The following is a 25,201-nucleotide window of genomic DNA, read 5'->3' as shown; positions in this document are numbered from 1 at the left end:
CCCATCCATTTTTGGTTAGACCCCAGGAAAAGGGTAGGGTGCCCAAACGCTTCCTTGTTGAGCTGGGAGGAAGGTAGAGGCAGAGAATGTAAAGCTCCAGATTCATTTTATACGGGTCCTTCTGGGCTCTCACTGCCAGTCTCTGAGCTTGATCCATCTCCCTCAGCCGAAGCCCAAAGGGAAATGCAATGAGGTATTTCAAAGGCTTATTCTTAGCTTCCGAGCTTCTGAATGAATTGCATTCTATTCATCCAGGGAGCCCTGGATGCCCCTGTTTTCTTGAGGATGGCTTGGTCCCCCAGAAGTCCTTATATCCCAGCTACCGCATGCCTTCCAGAAGCTGGGTGTGAAGGAATATGGGAAATGAGACAGGTCAAAGCTGAGGCTGGAGATGGCGTTCTGCCAGCCCCACCCTCTGGCGATTGTCCCACTGCCAGGCCAGCCTGCGGACAGAAAGCCATCTGCTCACTCCCAAAGAGCTGGTGGGGACCACCCTCCAGGGTTCATGGGAAAGGAAAAGGCCGAGGGTGGAACGGGGTCCAGGGAGGTGGGCCAGCAGGTCATAGGGAGAGGTAAGGAGTCCCTCTTCCAGGTCACTTGGACAGCCCCACAGGTGACTCGGTTTCAGTGCTGAAGAGCTCCTTGTAGAGTGGAGGGAAAGCGGCTTGGACCACGATGGGGTGGAGGTGCTGGAAGATCTGCAGCCTTTCCATGTGCTGGCTACACAGGCTCCGAAGCTTCCCCTTGGGTGGCAGCTGGATATGGGTTAATGGGGAAGGGAGGGTCAATACTTCAGCTCTCCTCAGAGCAAAGAAGTCTGCTCATTCTTCCTGGGCTAGGACCAACCCTCCTTGCCTTCCCCTTATGTACTTGGCACTTTGGTACCAGCCAAATCCCACTGGTAGAAGTACGAGTGTGTTCAGGACACTGGAGGGAAGCAAGAGTGGGACAGGTGAATGTTTTCTGGGTGAAGCCCTCAATTTGTGTTCCCGATACTTCTAGAATGAACCTTATCAAAGACTCTAATGTTCATGCTTTTATAAGAGTGACTGACTCTTGTTGTATGCGGTCACATGCCTCTGCCTTTGTGCATGTTGTTTCCCTCTTCCCGTTCCTAATTCTTACCATCTAGTGTCACCTCTCCTAAGACTACTTCCCTAACTCCCCCCATCTGGATTAAGGTCCTTCTTTTGGGCTTTCCTCTGTGTAGCACTTACCACATTGCAGGAAAATGGTCCAATTTGTCTGCCTTCCCACCCTAGATTTCAGCTCCTTAGCTGGGGTCTCTCTTTCCCTGTCTCCTCTGTGCCTATCATAATGCTTAGCACATGGCAAATGCTTAATAACTCTTTGAACTAAACAGACTTTCTCAGCAGGCGCCTAACACTGCAAGTCAAACCAACGCTGCCAGCACTCAGCCAAAGGGAAGGTGAAAAAGGCGCAGAAATCAGTGAGCAGATGGAGGCAGGGAGACCTCACCGGAGCAAGGCTGAAAGAACAATTTATCTCTTGTGGTCTCCTCTATAACCAAGGGGCTTAAAAATGTCTCTTGCCTGCCATTGCCTCCCTCCCCCTAGCTTAGTTTCCTTGGAAAGAGGCAGTCAGGGAAAAGCAGGCAGCAGGGTGTGATCCCTTCACACAGAAAGATCCCTGGATTCTTTCTCTTCCTCCCCACTGCTTCATTCTGAGCTTTTTTGGGCTATGGCAATAGCTTCCTTTGTTCATTCAACAAATATTTGTTGAGAACCCATCTGAATGTGAGCTAGACACTGTGATGGCCTCTAGTGATATATCAGATAGATCAGTCAATAAAGTATAATCTCTACCTTGATTAAATTTACATTCTGGTGAGGGGCCCAGAAAATAAATATGTAATGTGTCAGATAATAAGTTCTTTAAAGAAAACTAAAGCTTTTTATATGGGGTTACTGGTTAGGAAAAACCTCTCTCGAATGAAGAGATGGATCAAACCCTTTGGAAAACTGGGGGAAGAACCTTCCAGGTGACTACAACAGCAGGTAGAAAAGCCCTGTGACCGGGTTTGATGTGTTCAAGGAATAGCAAGGAAGCAAGTGTGGCTGCAATGGGTGTTTGAAGGGACAGTGGAAGGTCAGGTGAGAAAAGAAGGCAGGGATCATGTTATGAGCCACTTGACCATGACACAGACTCTAGATTTGATTCTAAGCATGACGGGCAGCTACAGGAGGGCTGAGAACAGGAGTCAAGGTTGGGCGTGGTGGTTCACACCTGTAATCCCAACACTTTGGGAGGCCAAGGTGGGCGGATCACCTGAGGTCAGAAGTTCGACACCAGCCTGGCCAACATGGTGAAATCCCGTCTCTACTAAAAATACAAAAATTAGCCAGGCATGGTGGCTCACCCCTGTAATCCCAGCTACTCAGGAGGTTGAGGCAGGAGAATCACTTGAACCAGGGAGGTGGAGGTTGCAGTGAGCCGAGATCACACCACTGCACTCCAGCCTGGGCGACAGAGCAATACTCTGCCTCAAAACAAACAAAACAAACAACAACAACAACAACAAAAAAGCAAGAAAAAAAACCACAGAAGTGGGCATGGTTAGACTGCATTTTTAAAAGGGCTACCGTGGGTGCTGAGTAGGTGTGGTGTGGTTGCTACAGGGCAGACGAGGGTGGAACAGGGGCCCAGTTAGGAGGCCTCTCTTAAAGTCCAAGTGAGAGCTGAGAGCTGGTAGGGGCCGGAGTGGTGGTAATAGTAGGGAAGGTGATGTATTTCGAAAGCAGATCCAACCAGATTTGCTTTCCAATTGCTCTCCCAGATTCCTGTCTCTCCTCCTTCAAATCCATCCTGTAGCAGATTAAAGTTCAAGTTCTTCAGAGCACAGACTGTGTAAGTCATTGCCGTATCCTTAGCACCCAGCCCTGCGCCTGGCACATAGCAAAGGCCTGCTTGAATAATTACATAAATGGTTCCTTTATACTGGTTCCAAAGTAAATTGCCTAAATAACAGCTCTGATTGTGTCATTTTTCTAGCCTTTGGAGCTCCCTGTGGCCTAGAAATAAAGCTTTAACTCTTATATGGCATTGAAAGTCCTCTCTGACTTGCCCCTGACCTAATTTTCAGGCTCATCAGCTGGTGCTCTTCTGCCCCGTAGGTCTATCCCAGCTCCTGATTTTACGCTTTAGTCAGGATGTACCATGAGCTATTCTCCACATATGCACTATTTTGCCTCCTTATTTTTGCTCCTGTTGTTCTTGGTCTTCACTGTACCCTAGTCCCACACCCAAATCCCATAAAACAAATATCCCCAGCCTCTCATACTCATCCCATCCATTTTTTTGGTTAGATCCCAGGAAAAGGGTGCATATATATATATATATATTTTGCTCCTATTGTTCCCTAAGCCTGGAATGCCTGCCCCACCCCCATGAATGCCTGTTAAAATCTTACATCATTCATGGCCTAGTATAAATGTCACCTTCCCTGGGAAGTATTTATGACCCACTCCTTTTACCCCCAAATTATTTTTAATCCCTGTTTTATACTCTCATAACATTTTTCTGGTGTCTCTTATTATAGTTATACATAGGGGACACAGGGATAGAAAAAGCACAAAGGGCACTGGGATTCAATCTTCATTTAAGTCACTGAAGTCTCCTGATAGCTACAAGATTTTTTTTTTGAGACAGAGTTCGCTCTTTTTGCCCAGACTGGAGGGCAATGGCACAATCTTGGCTCACTGCAACCTCTGCCTCCCGGTTTCAAGCGATTCTCCTGCCTCAGCCTCCCAAGTAGCTGAGACTACAGGCGCCTGCCACCACACCTGGCTAAGTTTTTGTATTTTTAGTAGAGACGGAGTTTCACCATGTTGGTCAGGCTGGTCTCGATCTCCTGAACTCAGGTGATCCACCCGCCTCAGCCTCCCAAAGTGTTGGGATTACAGGCGTGAGCCACTGTGCCTGACTGCTACACAGGGAGATTTGAACACCTGTCCTATTGACTGTGTTGCCATGAGGATGAGAAAGCATGTCAGCAAAAGCACCCTGTTGGCTGGGCGCGGTGGCTCAAGCCTGTAATCCCAGCACTTTGGGAGGCCGAGACGGGCGGATCACGAGGTCAGGAGATCGAGACCATCCTGGCTAACACGGTGAAACCCCGTCTCTACTAAAAATACAAAAAAATAAGCCGGGCGAGGTGGCGGGCGCCTGTAGTCCCAGCTGCTCGGGAGGCTGAGGCAGGAGAATTGCGCGAACCCGGGAGGCGGAGCTTGCAGTGAGCAGAGATCCGGCCACTGCACTCCAGCCTGAGCGACAGAACGAGACTCCGTCTCAAAAAAAAAAAAAAAAAAAAAAAAAAAAAAAAAAAAAAAACCCTGTTAATTGCATTATTATTATATCACATACCACATTCTACTCTGTGTTAGCGTTAGTGATACACAGATCTCTTCTTCATACCAGATTAAAATCTTTTGGTGGGGGCGGCAACCGAATCTCTGTATCTTTCCACGGTGCCTTATACAAGCAGGTGCTGGGTAAATGCTGGCTATATTAAACTGAGTTGTTCCCTGGAGGTCCCTCCCAATTCCAGGCTGTCTAACTTTCCAGTCTTCATGCACATGGAAGTAGCTGTTCATTCCCTTAGTTCCTACTGCTGATGCAAGTTCTCTAACACAGCGTGGTATTCCCGCACTTCCTCTTCTGTACCCGCAGAACCCGGCCCTCGCAAACTCTGATGTCACAGAGCTGGCGATGGGCCTGGCCTCTTCTACTCCAGGGACTGCTCCTACCTTTGCCAGGATGCTTTGGCGATGAGTTTTGCAGAGATGATGATGAAATGCCAGCTCCAGATTGTACTGCAGCTGTTCTACTTTCCTTTTCTCTTGGAGCCCTGGCCGGTCTGGAGGAGGGGGTGGGACCATAATGAGAACAAGAAAGAAGGTGGACATTAACTCCCAACAAAAGGGTGTATCTTTTTGGACATCTGTGCTGGATAGAGGTCTTCTCTGCTGAGTGTGTGCATGTGTGTGCCTTGGTTTGATGATGGTAAGCTCTGGGACGCTGGGCTTGGCTAACTGTCTACAAGGAGAACTGGGAAGAGATGAAAGGTATGAGAACTTCTGATCTCCTGACTCCACGCTACCTTCTCCCTGGTCACCTGATATTCCACATAGCTCATTCAATGCTAGGCACTAAGATTGTGTCATAGGGGGAACAAGAGTTGGAAAAGAGCTCCCTGATGTATGAAAAAGTCTCCTGATAGGAGGTGGCCTTCCTGAAGGTGCCCAGGCCTGCACCAGGGGGCTTGCAGCAATCTGTGGCTAACTTTTGCCCTGATTCTATAAAATACCCAGAAGTCATCTTTAAAGTTTTTATCTCTAGTTTGAGGGGCATATTTAGGTGTCCACTCACTGGCAGAGCCAGAAGACTGATAGTCTCGATCTGCAAACTCAGGTTAGCATCTTGACCCACTTCCCTAGGTTCTCGGAATACTTAGCATTCAGCTGGCTCAGCCCAGCTACTCCATGCCAGGGGAGTGGATAGGCTATCCAGAGTCTTCCCATTATAGGCATACAGCCTTAAAATTAGTTCACACAGAGCAGTGATTCTTAGTCTTGGTGGCCTGGGGGTGGCTGTTAAAATTCAGTGCACCCCTGATCAATTACAGATGGTCCCAGTCTTATGACGATTTGACTTACTATTTTTTAATTTTATGTTGGTGAGAAAGCCACTTGCATTCAGTAGAAACCATACTTTGAACACCCATGCAATCATTCTGCTGTTCATTTTTAGAACCATATTCAATAAATTATATGAGCTATTCAACACTTTATTTAAAAATAGGCTTTGTATTATATGCTTTTGCCTGACTGTAGGCTAATGTAAGCGTTCTGAGCACGTTTAAGGTATGCTAGGCTAAGCTATGATGTTCAGTAGGTTAGGCGTGTTAAATGTAATTTCAACTTACCATATTTTCAACTTATAGGTTTATCAGGACATAACCCCATCATAAGTAGCGAAGCACATGTACACTGGAATCTCTGGAAGTGGGACCCAGGCAGCAATAGTTTTTAAAGCTCCTCAGGTGATTCTGATGTGTGCTACAATGATGTCACTGCCATAGACTAACAATCAGACACTTTTCTATCAGGAACGTGGCTCATTTCCTCTCAACCTCATTTCTCCCCACTTCCCACAACCCCATATTATGCTGCTCTTGTCCCTCTCTGAGAGTCCTCTGAATCTTTATTTTAACTCATTTTATATTATAGCAATACTGAGTAGGGCTCATTCTGCTATTTAAAACTATTTCCCAGATTTAACCACATCTGAAGATCTAGACTCTTCTTCAATATCTGCCATGCCCCTGCCACCTGAATGTCCTTCACCCAAGCCCAGGGACACTTACTGGCATTGATGAGAACAAGGGCTGTGTAGAGGGCAATCTCATCCTCGGAAAAGTACAAGGCACTGAGGGAGTGGGAGAAGTCAAAGATGGAGCTGATGAGCTCGCTGCAGCCTGTTGGAGTGGAAATGAGAAAAGTGAGAGAGTGGCTGGAGCCATGGTGCCCGAGGACACTGCCCTTATGGTGTTTAGAGCAGAGCCCTGGAAAGAGGGTGCCCTGGGTCACGAAGCTTTGCCTGGGGTTGGCATCAGAATCTTCTCTCTCATTTCTCCCTGCCCCTCACCCAAGGCTCGGAACAGCTCCATGCCACCGTATTTGCCTTCGAAAAAGACCGTGCGGTTGTCAGCATTGTAGGCCCGGCACATCCTAACCAGCACCACTTCCATTGCTCCTGGGCAGTGGGGAGAGAAGATGCAGGGACAGTGTCAGGCAAAGCCAGGATCTGACTCTGTCCCCCTGATTTCCTTAAGCCACCTCCCTCCACTTGGCTCTGCCCCGTGCTGTGCTCTGTCCCCCTGCCCCCAGGCCTGCCCACCCATCCCTGAGCACCTGCTTTGAGGAGCACAATCTGGTCATTCTGGCAGAGCTCCATAAAGCCTGAGAGCCTCTTGGCGAACTCCACCACGTACTGAATGGCCTCGGTGAGGTGGTGGGCACAGCGTTCCCACATCTCCCACATGGACTGCAGGGAGGGAGGAGGGTCCTGCTGTACGCTCTGTGTGGCCCCGTGATCGTCCTGAGCCCTGGAGCCCCACCTAATAAACTGCAAGGGGTAGGCTCTGAACTCCTATGTTCTCAACTAGCATTTTCAAAAACCTGGTCTTAGAACAAATGCACTCAGGACGATTCCTGCCAGTGAGTCCCATACACCGAGCACCCATTGGCTGCTGACACCGAGTTAGCTGTTGTAAGGAAATCCAAAAAGTATGAGATACAGCTTTGCCCTCCAACAATGTACATCTCGTTGAGGTGAAAAGGACATACTGCTGCCCCTTCCCCCACAAAGGTTATGCCCAAGATCTCAGTAACCTAGAGAAGCAAATGTGAAGTGCCAAGCGAGTGTGTTTAGAACAGGTGGTATCATGAGAGTGTGATAGAAAAGGCAGCATAAACTTTGGAGCCTGATGAATCTGAATTTGACTTTGGTTCCACCACTTTGTGACCTTGAGGAAATCTATTAACCCCTCTAGGCTCAGTTTCTGTCTGTTAAAAATAGGAATAAATGCCACCCTCATAGGTTGGTTGTGGTAGGGGCTGAGGATAATTTACGTTAAGTGTTTAGCACAATGCCTGGCAGAGAAGGGGTGTTTAACAAATGGTAATCAGGGTTCTGATTATTGTTATTGTTGATGGAAGAGGAGGAAGGAGAGTGCACCAAGGTCTGCATGGTAGAGGAGGTAGGATGAAGGCCAGGTACAATTTTAATAGGCAAGGACTAAGGAAAAGCGCTCATCCATCTGCTGGGGTGTAGACAGATACACACATTCACAAATGTACTAGAGGGTGTGCATATATGCTTGTTGGCCAGCCTGTGTCTGTGACGTGCCGCCCTGCCCCAATACCCAGGTGTGTGCAGGTAGCCATCTCTGAGCTCTCCCTGTGGGGGTGGGCTGCGTTCCCTTCCTGCAGGTCTCCTGGCCTCACCTTCCTCTGGTAGCCAGTCACTTCCTCCCGGGAGAAGATGTTGGAGCGCTGCCGCAGCAGGTCCTCCAGCCGCAGCTGGCACGTCTCCCGGTAGGACTTGCAGACGCTCTGCACGAGGTGCTCTGGGGTCGAAGAAGGAAGGCATGGCGTGATCTCAGCCAGCTCCTACCCCTACTCACACAAGGGCACTTCTCAGCCTGGCCTATCCTGCTCCGCCTCCTCCCTCTTCCCCTCATCCGGACCCCTCAATTCCCTCAGGCTCATGTTTGATTGATATAGGGTGCTGGTGGAAACCCCTCCCTCATTTCTGCCACCCTCTCCCTTCCCCCTAGCTGCTCACCTATCTCTGTCAGGGAGGCATAGGGTGCCTCCGGTGTGCTGCGAAAACTGGGGCTGCCGTAGCTGTCTGGGCCCTGTCCCAGTTCCCCAAGCCCAGGATGCCTGTGTTCCTCAAAACGAAGTCCACATCGGTCAGGGGTCAGCTGGCTGCCTGTGCTATAGAAGCTCTCTCTGCCCTCAGCCTTGCCCCGCTCAGGGCTGTATTCAAGGTGGCATGAGGCCCCATTGAGCCCTGCCTTGGCCAAGTTGTTGGAATAGGAGGGCCCAGAGCCTGAGGCTCTCAGGAGGCCAGGGGGACAGGCAGAAGCCTCAGGCAGGTCAGGCGAGGAGCCCAGGGGCAGCTGCCCATCTGGGAGCCCCAATGTGTAGGTGAGGGTATCTGCTCCTTGAGCCCCTGCTAGGGGGGTCTTGACCACTGGTTCCTGTTGCTGCTGTTGCCGCTGCTGCAGCTGTTTCTGCACTTCTGCATGCAGGCTGTCCCTCTGCTTCTTGGACATGCGGCCGAACTTGACAGCTGAAAGAGGTCCAAGGACCAGGGGTTTATGAGGCAGGAGAACATTGCACAGGGCAGGGTCAGCAGGCATTTGGTCATTAAAGGATTAACTTGCTGCTCTCTGAATGACTGACTCCAGGCACAGCTTTTCTAGCCTTTAGGGAACTTATGCTCAAGACCCCGTCCACCTCTCACTCTTGTTTGCTTCTGGGGTCTGTCCAGCCTGCCATTTCAATCTGCTAAGCAAAATCTTCTAAGTTCTAAATCAGCTTTGAATCATGGCAAAATTCCAGCAATGAGTCTAGGCTGGGGATTCTGGCCTCCAGATATTGGGGCTGGGGGTGGTCGCGCAGAGGGCCTCAGGCTGTATTGGGGTCACCTCGCCTTTCTGGGAGGGTCGGAGGAAGAGGAGAGCTGAGAACACAGGTCTCCCTGTGGTCAGGCCTGCAGGCTCCCTGGTGACCTAGATACTCACCACAGCCCAACCCGGGCTCCGCGGCTTGTTTCTGAACATCCTCTTCTGCTCTCTCTTTCCTGCCTTTTTACTCCCCCCGCCACCCCTCCCAGGTGTGGGGGCACAGCCCCTCGCCCCGCCTGCCCCTTTGCACCCCTGCGTGCTTCCTTTTGCTTTGTTATTTTGGGCACTGAAAAGTGCTGACGGGCTCCTTCTGGCTCCTCATCACCTCGTGCCCCCCCAGCTCCACCCTGGGCTCCTTCTGTGGTGGGGGTGCGGAGGGGGACCGGTGAGGAGGTGGTGGGTGAGAAGGGTGGATAAGGCACCAGGAACACACCAGCCCTCCCCCATGACCACTCTCTGGTTGTTCTCAGGCCAATTCTGTTTCCATTCCTGGCCACAGTCCCGTGTCTAAGTATGGGAATGGGGGACTAGGAAGGGAGATAGAGCTAGAACTACAGCAATGGGGTAGCGGGGGAAGGTGCCAGAGCTGCATGGGAGCTGGGCCAGAGGGAAGCAGAGTGAGGAGAATTCGTTCCAAGTAAGAAGATATGAAGAGGTATCGGACCTTGGAAAGAGGCGGTTTGTTCTAGCAAAGCCTAAAGCTGGGGACTCCAAAGAACTTTGATGGGGTGACCATCCATCCCGTCAGGGGAGGAGACAAGGGGTTGTAAGGGGGAGGAGGAACGGACAGCAGACCAGAGGATGGGCAGTCTTGCAGGTTAAGCCTTGTCTAGCTCAGCAGGCCAGGCTGCCCCTCCGGAGATACCAGGAAAACCCCAGGGGACTGTCGACTTGGCCTCACCATCTCGGGACATGCCCAGCGCCAGGCATTTCTGCAGGCGGCAGTGCTGGCATCGGTTTCGGCTGGTGCGGTCGATGGGGCAGTTCTGCTGACGGGTGCAGGAGTAGGCTGCGTTACAGCGCTGGCTTCGGCGGAAGAAGCCCTGGGGAAAGCAGGTGGAGGGCAAGACTGCTTATCCTGGCCAGCCCCAGCTCACTCACAAACGCCTCCAGCCCACAAGCTCTGGCAGCTTTTCTACATTCCGCGACCTGTCAGTTTTCTGTCGCCTCCATCTATTTGTGTAATTGCAATTTATCCTGCAGTCATTTCCCTAGCTTAAGACAGGGCCCTGCCAGTGTTGAGGGTTCTCCAGGGAGGCACTACTCAGGTATTTTCCTGGCTGCCCAGGAGATCATCCCTGGAGTCAGAACAAAGACCACTAAGCCCCTTGTTTATCCCTAAGGAGACGCTGTGTGTGTGTGTGTGTGTGTGAGTGTGCACACACACACACATGCATGCATACACATGCCTACGACTCACCTTGCACCCCTCACAGGTGATAACCCCGTAGTGGATCCCAGACGACTTGTCCCCACAGATTTTGCAAGGGATCACTTCAATTTGTGCTGGAAGAGAGAAAGAGAAGTAGGTCAGCCCAGGAGCCTTTTCTGCATTCAACCACTATGTACCTGGGCTGCAGATACAGGTACCTGGTGCTTCCCCCACTTCTCCAACCAGCTCCAGCTTGCTGTTTCCCTCTTGCAAAATGGAAGGGGAAGTGAAATGCCAAGTGCTTCTCAGCAAAGGATGTGAGGAAGCTGTGTTTGTTTCACAGAGGAGGGGAGTGTCGAGGGGCGGCCGGGAGTTGTATCAGTGCTACGGAGGCAGAGAAAGCAGCTGCAGAGGGGCCACCTGCTCAGCCTTCGAGTTGAAAAGCTCCAGTTGCCTCCCTCCCTCCTTGGGACATAGGACTGCTCACTGCCTCACAACACCTGCTTCCCGCCCAAGGGGCTTCCTCTGTGCCTCCCTCCCCCACTGAGGCTCAGCTCCCATGGGCAGAGTGTAGGGTATGGCAGGAAGATGTGGTACACCCGGGGTGGGGGATAGGCAGAGATGCCAGCTCTTCCCAGCCAGTCAGTGAAGGCTCAGGGAGGGGCTAATACAGAGAAGGGATGAGGGGGTGGCAGGGAGGAGCCCAGGAAACTGGGTCTCAGCACCCCAGCTCTGCTGGATGCCTGAGAGCCCAGGGAAAGAATTAGCCAGGGCTCTTAGGCTCTTGGCCCCAGAGCAGCGAGAGGGTGGCTTTGTGTACATCCGTGTGTCTGAGTGTGAACACTTATGTTTGTACAAGGGCATCCGTATCCATTTGTGTGAACATGAATCATCAGTGTTAAAACTGGCTGAGACTAGACACCATCTCATTCAACCTCTTCATTTACCAATGAAGGACTAGGCCAGATAAGGCAAGGCAGTTGGACCAGGGTCATAGGCTAGTTTGCCTGAGAGCTGGGTCTATATCCCAGTTCCCCTGAACTTTCCATTATGCTGCTCTGTGTACCTGTCTTTTGGGGTACACGTATCAGTGGGTATGTTTGAAGGCGTGCTTGTGCGTGTGCATATGCATGAAAAGTACGTGTCATTTGTGAGCCTACGAAATATCTGGTTACTCCTGCGTCCACACGTGCATGTTTGTATGTTAGCATCTGCTCATGGGGCACTAGGACCCCAGGTTCTCTCTCCCACTGAACTCACTGTAACCTGTACCTGCTTCCCCACGCCTGTGGTTCACTACTGGCCCTAGGCTCATCTCTGCTTTGCCCTGTCCCTGTAAATGTCCATGGCTCTCTGCTGAGCTTCAAGGAGGCCTTCTCCCAGCTCTTCCTTGAAAGGTAGTTGGGCAAAGCTTGGGATCCCTGGTTACTGTAGGTTTTTTTTTTTTGTTTTTTTTTTAACATTTCCCAGAGCATATGCGTCTCTTTTCTGCCATCACTGACCTGCTGCCTCCCCTCTGAGTGGAGAGCCCTGGGGCAGGGCAGGCCAGAAAAGTGAAGAGAAGGGCCAAAGCCCCTTTTAATCTATGACATGTCTCCCACCAAAGGGGCAAAAGAAGTGGCAGCCTCTCTGGAGGGTGAATGCACATTGCTGTGAGCTCACCTCCAGTCCCTGGCCTGGATGCTGGTCACAGGTAGGGCCTGTTGATGTGAAGTGGGCAGGGAGACCACGGCTTGCCCGCCATTCCCCAAAATATTATTTCCATCATTCTTAAACCATCATCCCTCAGGCCAGCCTTGAAGTGAGTTAGAGGCAGTAGCTGCGCCTGACGGGGACAGGGCACATGGGTATCCGAAATCCCTTCGTTAGCACTTGATTCCTCCCCCAACCCCCAGCCACACGTGCCTGCCGGGCAGCAAGCTTCCAGTGCTCACGTTGTGAGCTGCAGTCCCCCCAGGACCAGGCGGTAAGTGAGCTTTCCAGATTCTTTCCAGTAAATTAAGAGCAGATTTTAATGCATCTGCTTTAAAATGCAGGGGAAGAGGGGAAGAGAGAATAAAAGGGCACTGGTGTCTGGAACGGGGGCAGAAAATGTGGGGGCACTCATACTTCCAGTCACTTAGATTCTCCCTCTTGACCTGTGTTTTCTTGTCAGCAAGATCAGGATAAAAATATTATTGCCTGTCCATGGGGTGATTGTAGGTAACAGAGAGTAATGAAATGACATCACCCATGGAAAGCACTGTGTATTCAAGTTACTCCTGAGCAGAGGTCAGGCCGAGAAGCCCAGTGGGCCTGGCAAGGCTGGGAGGAGCACTCGGGCCCTGTGGACTCTTGTTCTTGCCCAACACCTCCCCCTCCAATACTGCGGCATCTCTCTTTTCAGTGGCCTAAGACCAGAGACGGGAGAAACCAACGTAGGCCACCCAAAAAAGTAAGCGGGAGGGAGATTAGGCCAAGCCACAGTGGGAACTCGGGCTCTGGCCCAGCAGTCAACCACAGGCCTCCCTGCCTCTTCCCTTCTCCAAGACCCACATCCGTGTGCGTGTGTGTGCTGACCACATGGGTGACCCCAGACACATCTCCCTGCCCCATGCTTGACCCACTGCTGCTCCTGGCCCTAGGAACCTCACAACAGTGTCACCAAGACCCTGACCTTCTCAGGAAGATGCGGCCAGTCAAGGACCCCGTTTGCAAATACCCATGTTTGGGGGACACCAAAGCCTTGGTCTCCAGTCACCTGGTCAGCCCATCCTCCATCCTCCTAGTCCAAGACAGAAGTACCCAGTGAGACAGGCACACAGGGCCAAAGACTCTGAGCTGGAATGCCAGACCCCCTACCCTCACTGAGCTAGAGAGACCAAGAGGTTTGGGACCAGGAAAAACAGAGACATAGACCTAGGGATGGAGAGATGGCTGCGGAAACACTGAAACACAGAAAATCCACGCTTGTATCCTGGCCTTTGCCCAACCCATAGCCCCCTCTGCACTTCAGGCCCTCTAGTCCTGCTACCCCCTCCTTCCCCTGCCACCTGCACTCCCTTCAATGCCATCTACCCAAACCTCAGAAAGAAAGTACCAGTGCTGTGTACATAAATGTGTGTGTTACTTGTAGAGAAGGGGTGGGGGAGAACGGGAAGGGGGCTGGTAGACTTGGGGGTTGGTGAGAGGAGCTGAAAACACCTCTGATGATAACTCACCTTCAAAAGCTACCCCTGGGAGACACGTCCCTGAAGCAGCAGGTGGTGGGAACTCAGATTGGGGAGAAGGAGCTGAGTAATCACAGGATTACTCAAACTGTTGCCCAGGAGCCAGGTCTGCCAGGAACTTACCATCTAAGGGCCTGCCAGTGCCAGGAACTAGAGCCAAGCAAAGGTCAGGAACCTCGAGCCAGCCCCTGCACCACTGCTCCCATGGCAGCCCTAACTCTACCCTCGTCTGCTGTCTTGGAAAGATCTTTACATCTCACCTGCAGCTCTCTCACTGTAGCTCTCTCCTGAGAGAGAGCTTTCTCCAAAAGAAAACTCCAATTCCACATGCTTCCAAAAGGAGAGACAAATGCCCAAATGCACATGCCAGCTCCTTAAGTCATCTAATGACTGACATCTAATGACTATGGCTTTTTGCATCTCAAACAAGATTACCTGGGTATCTGAGGTGGGGCTCAAGATTCTGCACTTTGGTCAGCTCTTAGTTGGTGCCTAAGCTTGCTGGTCTTCAGCCTATACTTTTAGTAGCAAGAACTTAGTCCCTATTCCTGCCTTTTTGCCAGGCTGCTCCTTCTAGGAAGTGGGGCCAGTGTTGGCAATCTTTTCCTGAGCTCATTCTTGTATTTTTTCTGCCATCCAGTGTGACCTCTAAAACTTCATTGTGAGACAACACTAGAAAAAGAACCTGAATCTCCTCTGGATTGCTTTAGAGACTGAAGTATCCCCAGGAGCATCCTAGTAGCTCCTCCTATGAGGGGAAATACGGTAGAGGCAAAGTCCTCCATCCTCCTCTAATCGACTCTCACAGCTGCGAGATTCAGTGATAGTGCTCTTTGAGTACTTCCAGAGCCTGGCCCTGTGCCAGCTTAGGAAGCCAACCCTGGGCCCCATCCAGGTGCCCTATGCCACAGAGAGGAAGTGGTAGGAGCAGGGGAGGGGCTGCAACCCAGGGGGATCTCTCCCCTCAAACCCCAGAACCACCACCCCCCAACCATCATGGTACAGAATGGGTTCACACAGAGGAACCCCGGGGTTCTCATCTCCTCCTGGTGCCTCATCAGTCTAGAGCTGGGCCTTTTCCTCTCCTCTTTCTCTCTCCCTTTTCTCCAGTGGATACTGATTAAGGAGAAAGGATAATGATAGACACAAGCATTGGCTGAATTCTACTCTGTGCCAGGCTTTACATGCATTTTCATTTAATGATCACAACAACCCTGTGAAGTAGGCCCTGCTAGTATCATCCTCATCTTACAGACGAGAAAACTGAGGCCTAGAAAGAGTAAGCAGCTTGACTAAGGTCACACAGCCAGAAGTGGCAGATCTGGCATTTGAACCTAGATCTCTGTAATCCTGGAGCCAGTGCCCTCAAGCCTTAAGCTACACACCCTATGAGGATAAGACGCCCAAATGCACACCGGAGACCTGGGTAGAAGACATGGTTATTGGCTGTGGGGGAAAAAGTGTGAGGTGAGTGTGGTGGTCTAGGAACAGAATTCACAGAGGAAACCCACAGAACTAAAGCCAGGACTCCTGTTTGTATAAAGATCCCAAGAGATATTATTCCCTCTGTCCCAACTCATCCTCTGAGGTCCCAGCCTCCTCCTGCCCTTACCCCTTTCTCTAAGGTCAAGTGGGACGGCTTATATATATCAACAGGGTTCTGGGGGACTCCTCGGGAACACCACAGCCCCTTTAGCGCATAGACTAGGTTTCCACACATCTTGGTATGCCTCTCTTTGGAGAATGAATGAATGAGTGAGAAAGAGGAATACATCTCTTTCCTTAGCTTAGGCTCCTCCTCTCCCCACAGCCAGAACTCTCTGTCTCAATCCCCACTGAGACCACAGCTCTGGGCAGGGGTCCCTTGCACACCCCAACCTGTCACCAGCCTCCCTCCTTTCTCAGCTCTCAGTTCCCCCAGCTTCTGCAAAGCTGGAAACCAAGGTGGTGGGTGCCACCACAGGGGAGCAGGAGCGGGAGGGCTGGATGGGGGCCGGGGAAGAAGTGGTTCTACCTGGTGAACACTACCCCAGCCCAGGCCAGGGCCCTCCCCGCAGCTCCTGGTGAGAATTTTCTGCTGAAACACCCAGATCCTAGGGCTGAGAAAATAGTGAAGCTAAAACTCAGGTGGGCGAGGGAGAGTCTGGGGTTTTGAAAAGCCATGAATGACAGCCAGCCAGCCACCCGAAACCCCCCCTCCTGGTGCCTCCGCCACCCCCGCAGTCTGGGACTGGAGAAAGGCGAGTGAAAACAACCAGCGAATGGGGGAGGGGATGAATCACCAGGAGGAAGCTCTGGCGAGTGGGAGCCCAGACGTTACCATCGGCGCCTTCCCTGCCTCTAGGGCCGTCTGTCCCCTTTCCCAGGGCACCTTTGCTGCCCAGGAGTGTAGTGGACCCACAAAGACCTTGGCTCTGACCCTGAGGCCCTGCCTTGTCACTGTCCCTCCTCCAAAATAGACATCTCCATCCTTTCTGAGCCTCAGAGCCCCAGGGAAGGGGCTGCACTGCAGCAGCAGGCGTGAAGGCGAGACCTCAGAAAGGACTAGCCATATGAGAACTAGAGCAAGGGCCTTGGGCTGCCTGCCTGGGAGAGCCCTTAGCCCTTAGAAAGTCCTGTTACTTGTTAGTTTGAGTCAGCAGCACAGAGGGAGGGGATGGGGAGGAGTTCCTGGTAGGGACCACATATTTTCATTTTGCTGGGACAAGTTGAGTCTTTTCAGAGTCTAGTGCCTTGGGCTCGGGGGTTTGGTATTTCTGTTAGGAATGGGAAGATGGGGAAAGAGAAGGGTGCTGGAGTGATGCAAGGAAGGAAGAAGCCCTTCACAGAGTCCTCAGATGACCCTGGGCTCTCAGGGTGATATCTGTGTACCCTGGGGACTTGGAGTCCTTCCTGGCCCACTGTTCCTCATGATCATGACCAAACCTAAGAAAGACCAGCTCACAGTGATCTCACACCCCTCGGCCTCCCACCTCCCCATCCAGGCCAAATGCCAGGGCCTAAGTGCCTATTGGTGCCACACTGGCCATGCCCTTAGGGGAAGATGTCTGGGCTACCCTCCCTCTGGCTGGCTGGGAGTCTCTTTGGCGTACAGACACATTCTCTCCACTTGACAGCAGCAGGTCGGATGGCAGGGCACTGGTGCCATCCTTGTCAGAGCCACCCTACTTCCCCCTTACCACTGTCCTAGACCCTGTGTCTCCTTGTCTTCCCTTTACTGCCAGTTATCTTTTCTCTCCGCCTCTCCCTGTGTCTATGTGCCTTGTGATCTTCTGCACTTCAGCTCTGTTTCTGGGCTTCACATCTTCATGTTTTTTTGTTTGTTTAAGAGACAGGGTCTCACTCTGTCACCCAAGCTAGGGTGCAGTGACATTGATCATAGCTCACTGCAGCCTTGAACTCCTGGGCTCAAACCATTCTCCTGCCTCAGTCTCCTGAAGAGCTGGGACTACAGGTACACACCACCATGCCCACCTAATTAAAAAAATTTTTTTCGTAGGGACAGGGGCTGACTTTGTTGCCCAGGCCGGTCTCAAACTCCTGGCCTCAAGCCTCAGCCTCCCGAAGTGGGATGACAGGCATGAGCCACTGCGCCCAGCCGCACTTCCATGTGTTTGGCCCTATTGGTGTTTCTCCATTCACACCTCCAGCTGGATGCTACTCTCTCCTCAGGTGTTCCAGAAACCTGCCCTTTGAGTTGGGCCTCTGCATCTCTCCTTATTTCTTGATCTGTTTCTGTTCCTTTTGCCGGGCCCTTGGTCTCTGGGTGTGTCACAGTCCCAAACCCCACGTGCTTTGACTCTCACCATCGGTGGTTGGAGGGGCTGGTGGTGGCTAGCATTCATTGGGGTCAGATAACTTAGGGCTATGAGATACCTGTAAATGTCAAAGTGAGAAGGACCAGTGGCACTGACCCCCTTGTCAGAGGAGGCCCTCTCTCCTACCTCCCTGGGTAGGGCTGTGTGTGTGTGGTGGGGGTAGGTATAATGAAAAGCTGGCCAGGTGTCTCCCTCAGCCCCTGCTGGGGACTCCTGCTCTGCTGCTGGGCTGGAAGCACACCTGGTCATTTCATCCCAGGGTTGATTTGCTCATTAGGGGCCCTCTCTGGGAAGACCAGTTTGCCAGCGTTTGCTGCTAATAGAGAGAAGCTAGAAGGGAAACTGAAGTTCCAAGGGGCCCTTTCCTCTGTGTGGAAGCCGTTGGCTCTTCTCCCCAGCCCTCCTTATCCACTCCAGCTCCTATGCCTGCACTGTGGCCTCAGTCCCCACCACAGAAGTGGAACTCTTTTCTTTCCTTGGTTTCCCTTCCTTCTAACTTCTGGGAGAGCTGAGTCTCCTTCATCACCCTTGGGGATGCCTGTCTCAGGGCACTAGGCTCTCTCTTGGCCCTGGGCCTTTGGAACTGCGAGACTCTCCATAGTTGGTTTTGTTGTTTTATCTTAAAATTTAGCTCCCTTGTTTTGCGGATGGTAGACCAGGGCCCAGGGACTTGGCTTGTCGAAGTCTATATGGCCAGCCAGTGACAGGTGGCACAAGTGCCTGGTCTTACACTGTCAGTCCAGGGGTCTTTCCAGGACTCAATTCGGCCTCCCTTCTGTGGCTTGTGGGAAGACCCCAGGTTGGAGCTGGGGCTGCCTCAGGCCTCAGCCATAGGGGCATGGGGCTTCCCTTTTCCTCCTTCACCTTGGCTTCCCTTCACAACGAGTACAGGGGACTTCCTGAGGTTGCCCACCCTTGCTCTGCTGGAAGGCACAGGAACCCCAGACATCTGCCCACCAACTGTTGGCCCAGGGCTCCAAGCCAGGAAAAGGGTGAGCCTGAGGTCTTTCCAATCCCATCTCCACAGCCTTGCTTCCCCCGTCAAATGGGTGGAACTCCAGGACTGACCCTGGAGAACCGCGCGCGCGCGCACACACACACACACACACACACACACACAAAGGCATGTGCCCGGGTGCACCCTGACTGGATTCCACCTAGTCCTCATGTCCCTGGATTGGGCAGAAAGCCTGATGGCTTTAAGGCCTGGATGCAGGGTTTCTGAGCCCTGCTGCCTGCCGACCTCAGTTGACTCTTGCCGTCCTGTTGCTTCAGAGCACAGCAACGGCTCTGGCCTCCTTTTCCTCACAAGCAGGCTGGAGGCACAGAGGGAAACACTGTAACAGGAGCCAGGAGAGTGCGTTCAGGGCCCCTAGTAATTACCAGCCTCCATCAGATACCAGCTGTGTAACCTTGGGCGAACTATGCAGCCTCCTTGGCTCTCAGTCTTTTTGTAAAATGGGGGGCCTGGATACCTCAGATACTGTTGGAGGTTCTTTTTGGAACTCAGGAAATCCTCAACAGTCCTCTTACCATCGCTGCTGTCAGGGAGCCGCCTGGCCAGCAGGACTCCCCAGCTGCTCCACCCATCTCCCAACAGATCTTGACCTTGACTAGGACGTACCCTGCCAGGGAGGAGCACTCAGCTTTGCTCGCACTGCTCCCAAGACATCCTCCTTTCCAGAGGGGTGACGACAGGGTCCAGGCTCCCCCGCCCCCAGGTGGCCCCATTCACTTACTTCTCATGACTGAGCCTTGGCTCTGCCGGCCTTGGCTCCCTGTCCTTCTCAGCAGGGGGTGGTCCAAGAGTGGGGTGCAGCTGGCAGCAGAGGCGGGGCGAGGCCCTCTCAGCAGTGCCTCAGCCTGAAGCTCTGCACCTAACTCTCCCCCAGTGCTTCTGGGCTGGGGGGTTTAAGCTCCGCACCACACAGGTGGCCAAGTGACAACCCCCCACCCCACCCCCAAGGGGTGCAGTGAGTAGGATGACAGGCGCCCCACGTGGCCAATCTGGGCCTGGGGCAGGGTGTGAGGGGAGGGGCAGCCAATCGTAGGGGGCGTTGGAAAATTCCAAAACCACATGCGACAGCCACACGCGGTAAAAGCTGTTTCCACCCGCCAGGGTAGTTCTGGTTGGGGAGCCGGAATGGAGCTCACACGAGCCTGAGGCCAGGTTTCTACTCCTCCTCCCCCTGAGGACCTTCCGAGCCTGACCCTCTTTGCCAGGTGACTTCAGGGACAGGGATGTTTTCAGAGGTAAGTCACAGGATGTCTGCCTGGGGTGGTGGCATGTGCCACCTGACACTCTGTGGACTGCCAACTGCCATGCCCAGTGTGGTGCAGCCTGGGGGGCTGTCCTACCACCCCCATGCCCACGCTCCTCCCTGCAGACACCACGTATATCTTGTGCTAGGGAATACGTAGAAACGATAGAAGCAGTGATAATCACCAGGCAAATACCCACAATCCGCAGAAGGAAATCAGAAATTTCCTTAGGAGCCAAACTGCTGAAATTGGAGTGTAGATAATGATCATCATCACCATCATCATGCTCATAATCATAATAGTGCTTACCATTATGTGTCAGAAATGGTTCTCAATGTTTTATGTGGAATATCTAATCCTCACAAAATACTTTATGTGGGCCGGGGGTGGTGGTTTACGCCTGTAATCCCAGCACTTTGGGAGGCTGAGGCAGGTGGATAACCTGAGGTCAGGAGTTTGAGACCAGCCTGGCCAACATGGTGAAACCCCATCTCTACTAAAAATACAAAAATTAGCCAGGCGTGGTGGTGAGCGCCTTTGGTCCCAGGTCCTCAGGAGGCTGAGGCAGGAGAATCGCTTGAACCCGGGAGGCGGAGGTTGCAGTGAGCTGAGATAATGCCACTGCACTACAGCCTGGGCAACTGAGTGAGACTCTGTCTCAAAAAGAAAAAATAAAAAAAACTTTATGAAGTAGCTACCATTATACTCACTTCGAGGAGGAAAGTGAGATACACAGAGGTTAAGTAACCTGTCCAAGGTTACACAGCTAGTTAGTGGCAGAGTCAGGATTCAAGCCCAGGCAGGTTGGCTTTGGATCCCACTTGAAGGATGGGAGGGTTTCTCTGGTTCAAGTCTGCTTTTGAGGGTGTCTCAGTCTGGGAGGTCCCTTGGCATGTGAGTCTCTCTGGAGTGTTTTTTGGCCTGGGGGAGGGAGATCCTTCTCAGAGGCCAAACAATTCCAGAGGCCTTCTCAGCCTCTTATGTGCTCTGTGTTGTACGCTGGCTTTGAGAGTCCCTCTTCAGGGCCCCTCAGTATTCAGGCTCCCTCTTGGTCTGGGGAGTTCCCCCAGGTTCCCCATCTTGGACCCCCATCTTGGGGTTGTCTCAATTCAGGAGCCAATTTTCAGAGTCTCGGCCTGGGGGAGGCCTTAATGTCTCCTGGATTCTGTGGGGCAAACTCCTGAGAGGTATCTAATCTTGCTGGGACTCTAGACCCTCTCATCCAGGCACAGGCCTTTCCTTGCCGTCCTGGGCCTTCCTGGGGCTTCAGGAGCTGGGCTGTGGAGTCGGGGAGAGGCTGTCAGCCTGGATCCTTGGGACTCTTGGGGTGGGGACATGAGGACCGGTGGGTTGGGAAAGGGATAAGGAGGTATGGTCCTGGCTGAGGTTTCTGAGGTCAGGGGTTAAAGGAAGGAATAGGGGTTGACCTCTCCCAGTTCCTACTGCTCCGAAAGTCCCCCTACTCCCCCCACCCACATATGGTCCGTGACCCACCTCCCCCAGTTCACCCGCGTCACTCCCTGACCCGCTTTCCTCCTGGGGCCCTGCTCAGCATTTCCGTGGGGCCCTGTGGCTAGGGGCAGGCGAGACACTGATCAGGATTATGCTGAGCAAAGCAACCCCCACCCAGGAGGAGGTAGCATCCTGGATGGCCCTCAGCCCTGGGCTGCCCAGCTCAGGGAGGAGGGCAATGCTTTGCTCTCTGACACGTCTCTACTTGTCTCATGGACAGCCACGGAGAAATGGTGTGGCTACTCCTACCCTGGAGGGATTCTTGTCGATTCAGGGACCTATGCTTACAGAAGGGCATGTGTGGCCCTAATGGGCATAGCTTTGGGACTAGGTGCATTCTCTGGGGGACTAGCCTTTGCCACAAACTAGGAGAGGAGAGCTGATGTGCTGAGTGGTTCCTAGAGAGGATGCTTATTCACTAGCATCCACTGGGAAGTCCTCTCTGAGCTCTAGTGCCCTTCCTACCTGCTGTAGTCTGGCTTTCAGGGCCCCAGGACACAGAGTGCCCCTGTCCATTCTGTTTCCTACAGAGATAAAACTCTCCTGCTCTCTAGTCCTGCACAGGCTGGCTTCAGGCTTGTTCACACCTCAGAATGTGTTAACCACAGAGATGAACACCAAACCTGGCTCAGCACCACAAAGCCTGGTGCAGGCTGGGCAAGGTGGCTCATGCCTGTAATCTCAGCACTTTGGGAGGCCAAGGGGGGTGGATCACAAGGTCAGGAGTTTGAGACCAGCCTGACCAACATGGTGAAACCCCGTCTCCACTAAAAATACAAAAATTAGCCAGGCGTGGTGGCGGGTGCCTGTGGTCCCAGCTACTCGAGAGGCTGAGGCAGGAGAATCGCTTGAACCTGGGAGGTGGAGGTTGCAGTGAGCCGAGATTGTGCCATTGCACTCCAGCCCAGGTGACAGCGTGAGACTCTGTCTCAAACAAACAAACCAACAAACCAACAAACAAACAACAACAATGACAAAAAGCCTGGTGCAGGCTCCCTTCCTCCCATGGCAGCAGCGCTGAGTTCCTGAGGCCACCTCGCATCTGCACACTGCCCCACCTCCATCTCCTTCCTTCTCCGGCCTGGCAGTCCGCCCCCACCCGCTCCCATCTCCCTGCCTCTGTCCAGCATCTCTCCTCACCCTTTTTCACAAGGCGGTTCCCTTTTCCTTTGTTCTTTCCTGGTTTCTTTACAGTGTTTCCTTTCATGCGTAGGCTTCTTCCTCATCTCCTCCCATTGCCCTGATCTGTGGTTTCCTCGCACCTCCCCTTGCTTTCCTGTTGCCTGCCATTTCTTCCTGACTCCTCCACCTCTGTCCAACCTCAGTTCCCCCACCAGATTACTTGCTGAATTCTTCTCCATCTCATTGTGCCCCAGCCATTTTCTTGCCCTGGACCACCTACTCACAGGTGTGGGTCTTCTTTGCAGCCAGCAGCTCTGTAAAGACAAGAGAGGGGGTTGACGTCAAAGGTTGAAGACCATGAGGAGTTGAGACACTTCCCCCACTCCTAGGATCCCACTGCCGCACTCCTTCCCTCAGAGCCTGGCCTCTGAAGGGCAGACAGGCCACCCCCTGCAGTGCCCCTATCTCCTCCTCTGCTCTTGGGCCATGCTGGCCCTCTTCCAGGTACCCAGAACTGTCAGGCCCCTCACTGCCTCTGGGGCTCCCCCAGGCTACTCCTTTGCCTAGAATGCCTATCCCTCCTGTACCCCTTAATCTAGCCAACTTCTCTTTCTCCCTCAGGTCTCTGATTATGTCTCTTCCTTGGAGAAGTCACACACACCCCCTTCCCCTGCCCTCGTGCTGACACACTTAGCTCCTTGCATTTTATTTCCTGGCACTCACCATGTCACCTGTCACCTAACTGCTGTAATTGTGTCGTTGTCTACGAAATGGGTCTTCCCTGCCAAATTGTAAAGCCCTGTGAATGCAGGGACCGTGTCAGTCTTATTCACCTTTAATTTCCAGAGCCCTCCATAGTACCTGGTTCACTGGAGGTGCACAAGAAATATCCTACAGCCACAGCTAAATTTCTGTGGGACTGAAGTCTCTTGGTTGCTTATCTATGCCTGAAAACACCAGGGCTTAGAGATGTGAGGTTTGGGAGGAGGGGGAGAGGATGTTTGGAGGAAGAGGAAGGGAGAGCTGCAAACACAGACCCTCTCTGGCTTCCACGGGCCAGGCTTCCCTGGCCTACCAGCCTGAAAAGGAAGGCATCCCTTTTCTGCTGCTGCTGCGTGGCCGGGTCTGGGTGGAGATTAGGCAGTCGGGAGCATGAGTGGGTTGATGGGGGTCACAGGGATGCGTGGACCTCCAGGAGGAGCAGCCATTGAGGGGAGGGCCTTTGCTGGAGCATGATTGCGGGGGTCACCCATTCATGCAGTTAGCATCTATGAAACACCTAGCCAGGGAGCCCCTGGAAAGGGGATTCCCCTGCCAGACCTTGGTCCATTTCCTGCATCCACATAGCAGCTCATCACAGAGCACAGGGCCAGTCTTTTGTCTCAGAAAGCCCTTCAACCATGCCCTACACCCCCTATAGCTTCCCTAACCTCTGACTCCGTTCTGTTATTTTTTTCCTTCTGCTGTTCAGTCTCGACACCTGACACACACACACACACACACACACACACAATGCCCTTCTGCCCAGGAGATGCTCCCCACTGGCAGGCCGTGGTCACTGGGCTGTGTGGAGGCCAGTGGCCTGATGGCCTGGGCTCTGGGCTCTGCTGGGGTAAGGGAGGAGAAAAGACTGCCCCAAGGTGGCGAGGCCCCACCCAGCCCCATCCACCTCCCCCTTGCTCCTGCCTGGCCCCACCCAGCTTCCTCCCTGACGTGGCACCGGCTCCTGGCCTCTAGCCTTACACCTCACAGCAGTCCCATGGTGGCGGCGCTCCCCTTGCTCACTCAGGCAGCCAGTTCTTCCTCACCAGGTGGCCCTGGAGATTGGTGGCTCTGGCCCTCAAACTTTCCTCCTCCATGCTCACAGCTGACCAAGCCTGTGGCCCTGGGATCCTGCTCTGAGGGGGTTCCTGACTTGGACCATGGGTGGGGCCAATGACGGCCTGACATTCTGTCCCTGCCTGCTGATGGCCCAGTGCCCCACATTCTCTGCAGAGATGAAATCCCACACCCCTGGGTGAGTGGGAGGAAAGGGCCAGGCTATGTGGTCGTGGGCAGCTGACAGGGTGTGGTTCCCCCTGCCACACTCCCCAAGTCTGTCACTCCTTAAAGGACAGGTTTCTCCACTGGTGAATGAACAGAAAGTGGAGCAGCCAGCCTCCCAGCCACTGCTGCCTGGGGTCCTGGCCAGATCAAGGAGGCAGTGTCCCCGTGCCTCCTGGGGCAGGCCAACACCTGGGAGGGCCTGTCCACATTCTGACCCCTTGCTAGGTCTAGATCTGGCTCCCCTGACTTGGCTCTTCCCTTCCCATTTACCCTCCAACCTGTTCCTTCCTTCTCCCGCTTCTCCCTTTCTTTCCTGTTTCTCTCCTTTTCCGATTTCTTCTCCTCTGGCATCTTCCCAGCCCCTCCTCCAGTTTCTCCTTCGGTTTCACCCTCCTGCACTGCCCCCCAACCCAGGCCTTCCTCCTCTGCACTCTTGTCCCTCCCTCCCCTCCTCACTTCTTGCCCATTCTCTTCCCATTTCTCCCCTCCTCTGAACCTCCGGCAGTCTCTTCCAACTGCAGGCAGGGCCATGGGCCTCTTACCCTGTGAGGCTCGGTGCTGTCTCTGTGGGGCCCTGTCCATGGGGCAGCTCCCTTGGTGCCGTCCTGGCTGCCCTGGCTGCCCAGGAGGGCAGGGAGCAGGG

General features: G+C 53.0%; 1 protein-coding gene across 3 annotated transcripts; it reads right to left on the bottom strand.

Moving 5' to 3' along the window:
• Nucleotides 1-89: 89 nt before the first annotated feature.
• On the bottom strand, nt 90-25,201 carry RORC (RAR related orphan receptor C). 3 transcript variants are annotated; one of them, XM_037997935.2, is made up of 11 exons: nt 25,101-25,201; nt 22,797-22,826; nt 10,638-10,723; nt 10,119-10,260; nt 8,368-8,880; nt 8,028-8,149; nt 6,933-7,146; nt 6,667-6,774; nt 6,386-6,496; nt 4,767-4,876; nt 90-755 (listed from the first exon to the last, which is right to left on the bottom strand). In XM_037997935.2, exons 1-11 carry the CDS (start codon nt 25,138-25,140, stop codon nt 594-596), a joined length of 1,638 nt encoding a protein of 545 aa, XP_037853863.2. In that variant the 5' UTR covers nt 25,141-25,201; the 3' UTR covers nt 90-593. The 3 variants fall into 3 exon arrangements, with proteins under 3 accessions (XP_037853863.2, XP_007975345.3, XP_072864477.1); XM_007977154.3 differs by having other exon boundaries at nt 6,933-7,065; XM_073008376.1 differs by lacking the exons at nt 22,797-22,826; nt 25,101-25,201 and adding an exon at nt 19,356-21,328 and having other exon boundaries at nt 6,933-7,065.

The sequence above is a fragment of the Chlorocebus sabaeus genome, chromosome 20 (assembly GCF_047675955.1).
Source record: "Chlorocebus sabaeus isolate Y175 chromosome 20, mChlSab1.0.hap1, whole genome shotgun sequence".
NCBI classification, from domain to species: domain Eukaryota; kingdom Metazoa; phylum Chordata; class Mammalia; order Primates; family Cercopithecidae; genus Chlorocebus; species Chlorocebus sabaeus.
This window is presented reverse-complemented; position numbering and strand designations above follow the sequence as displayed.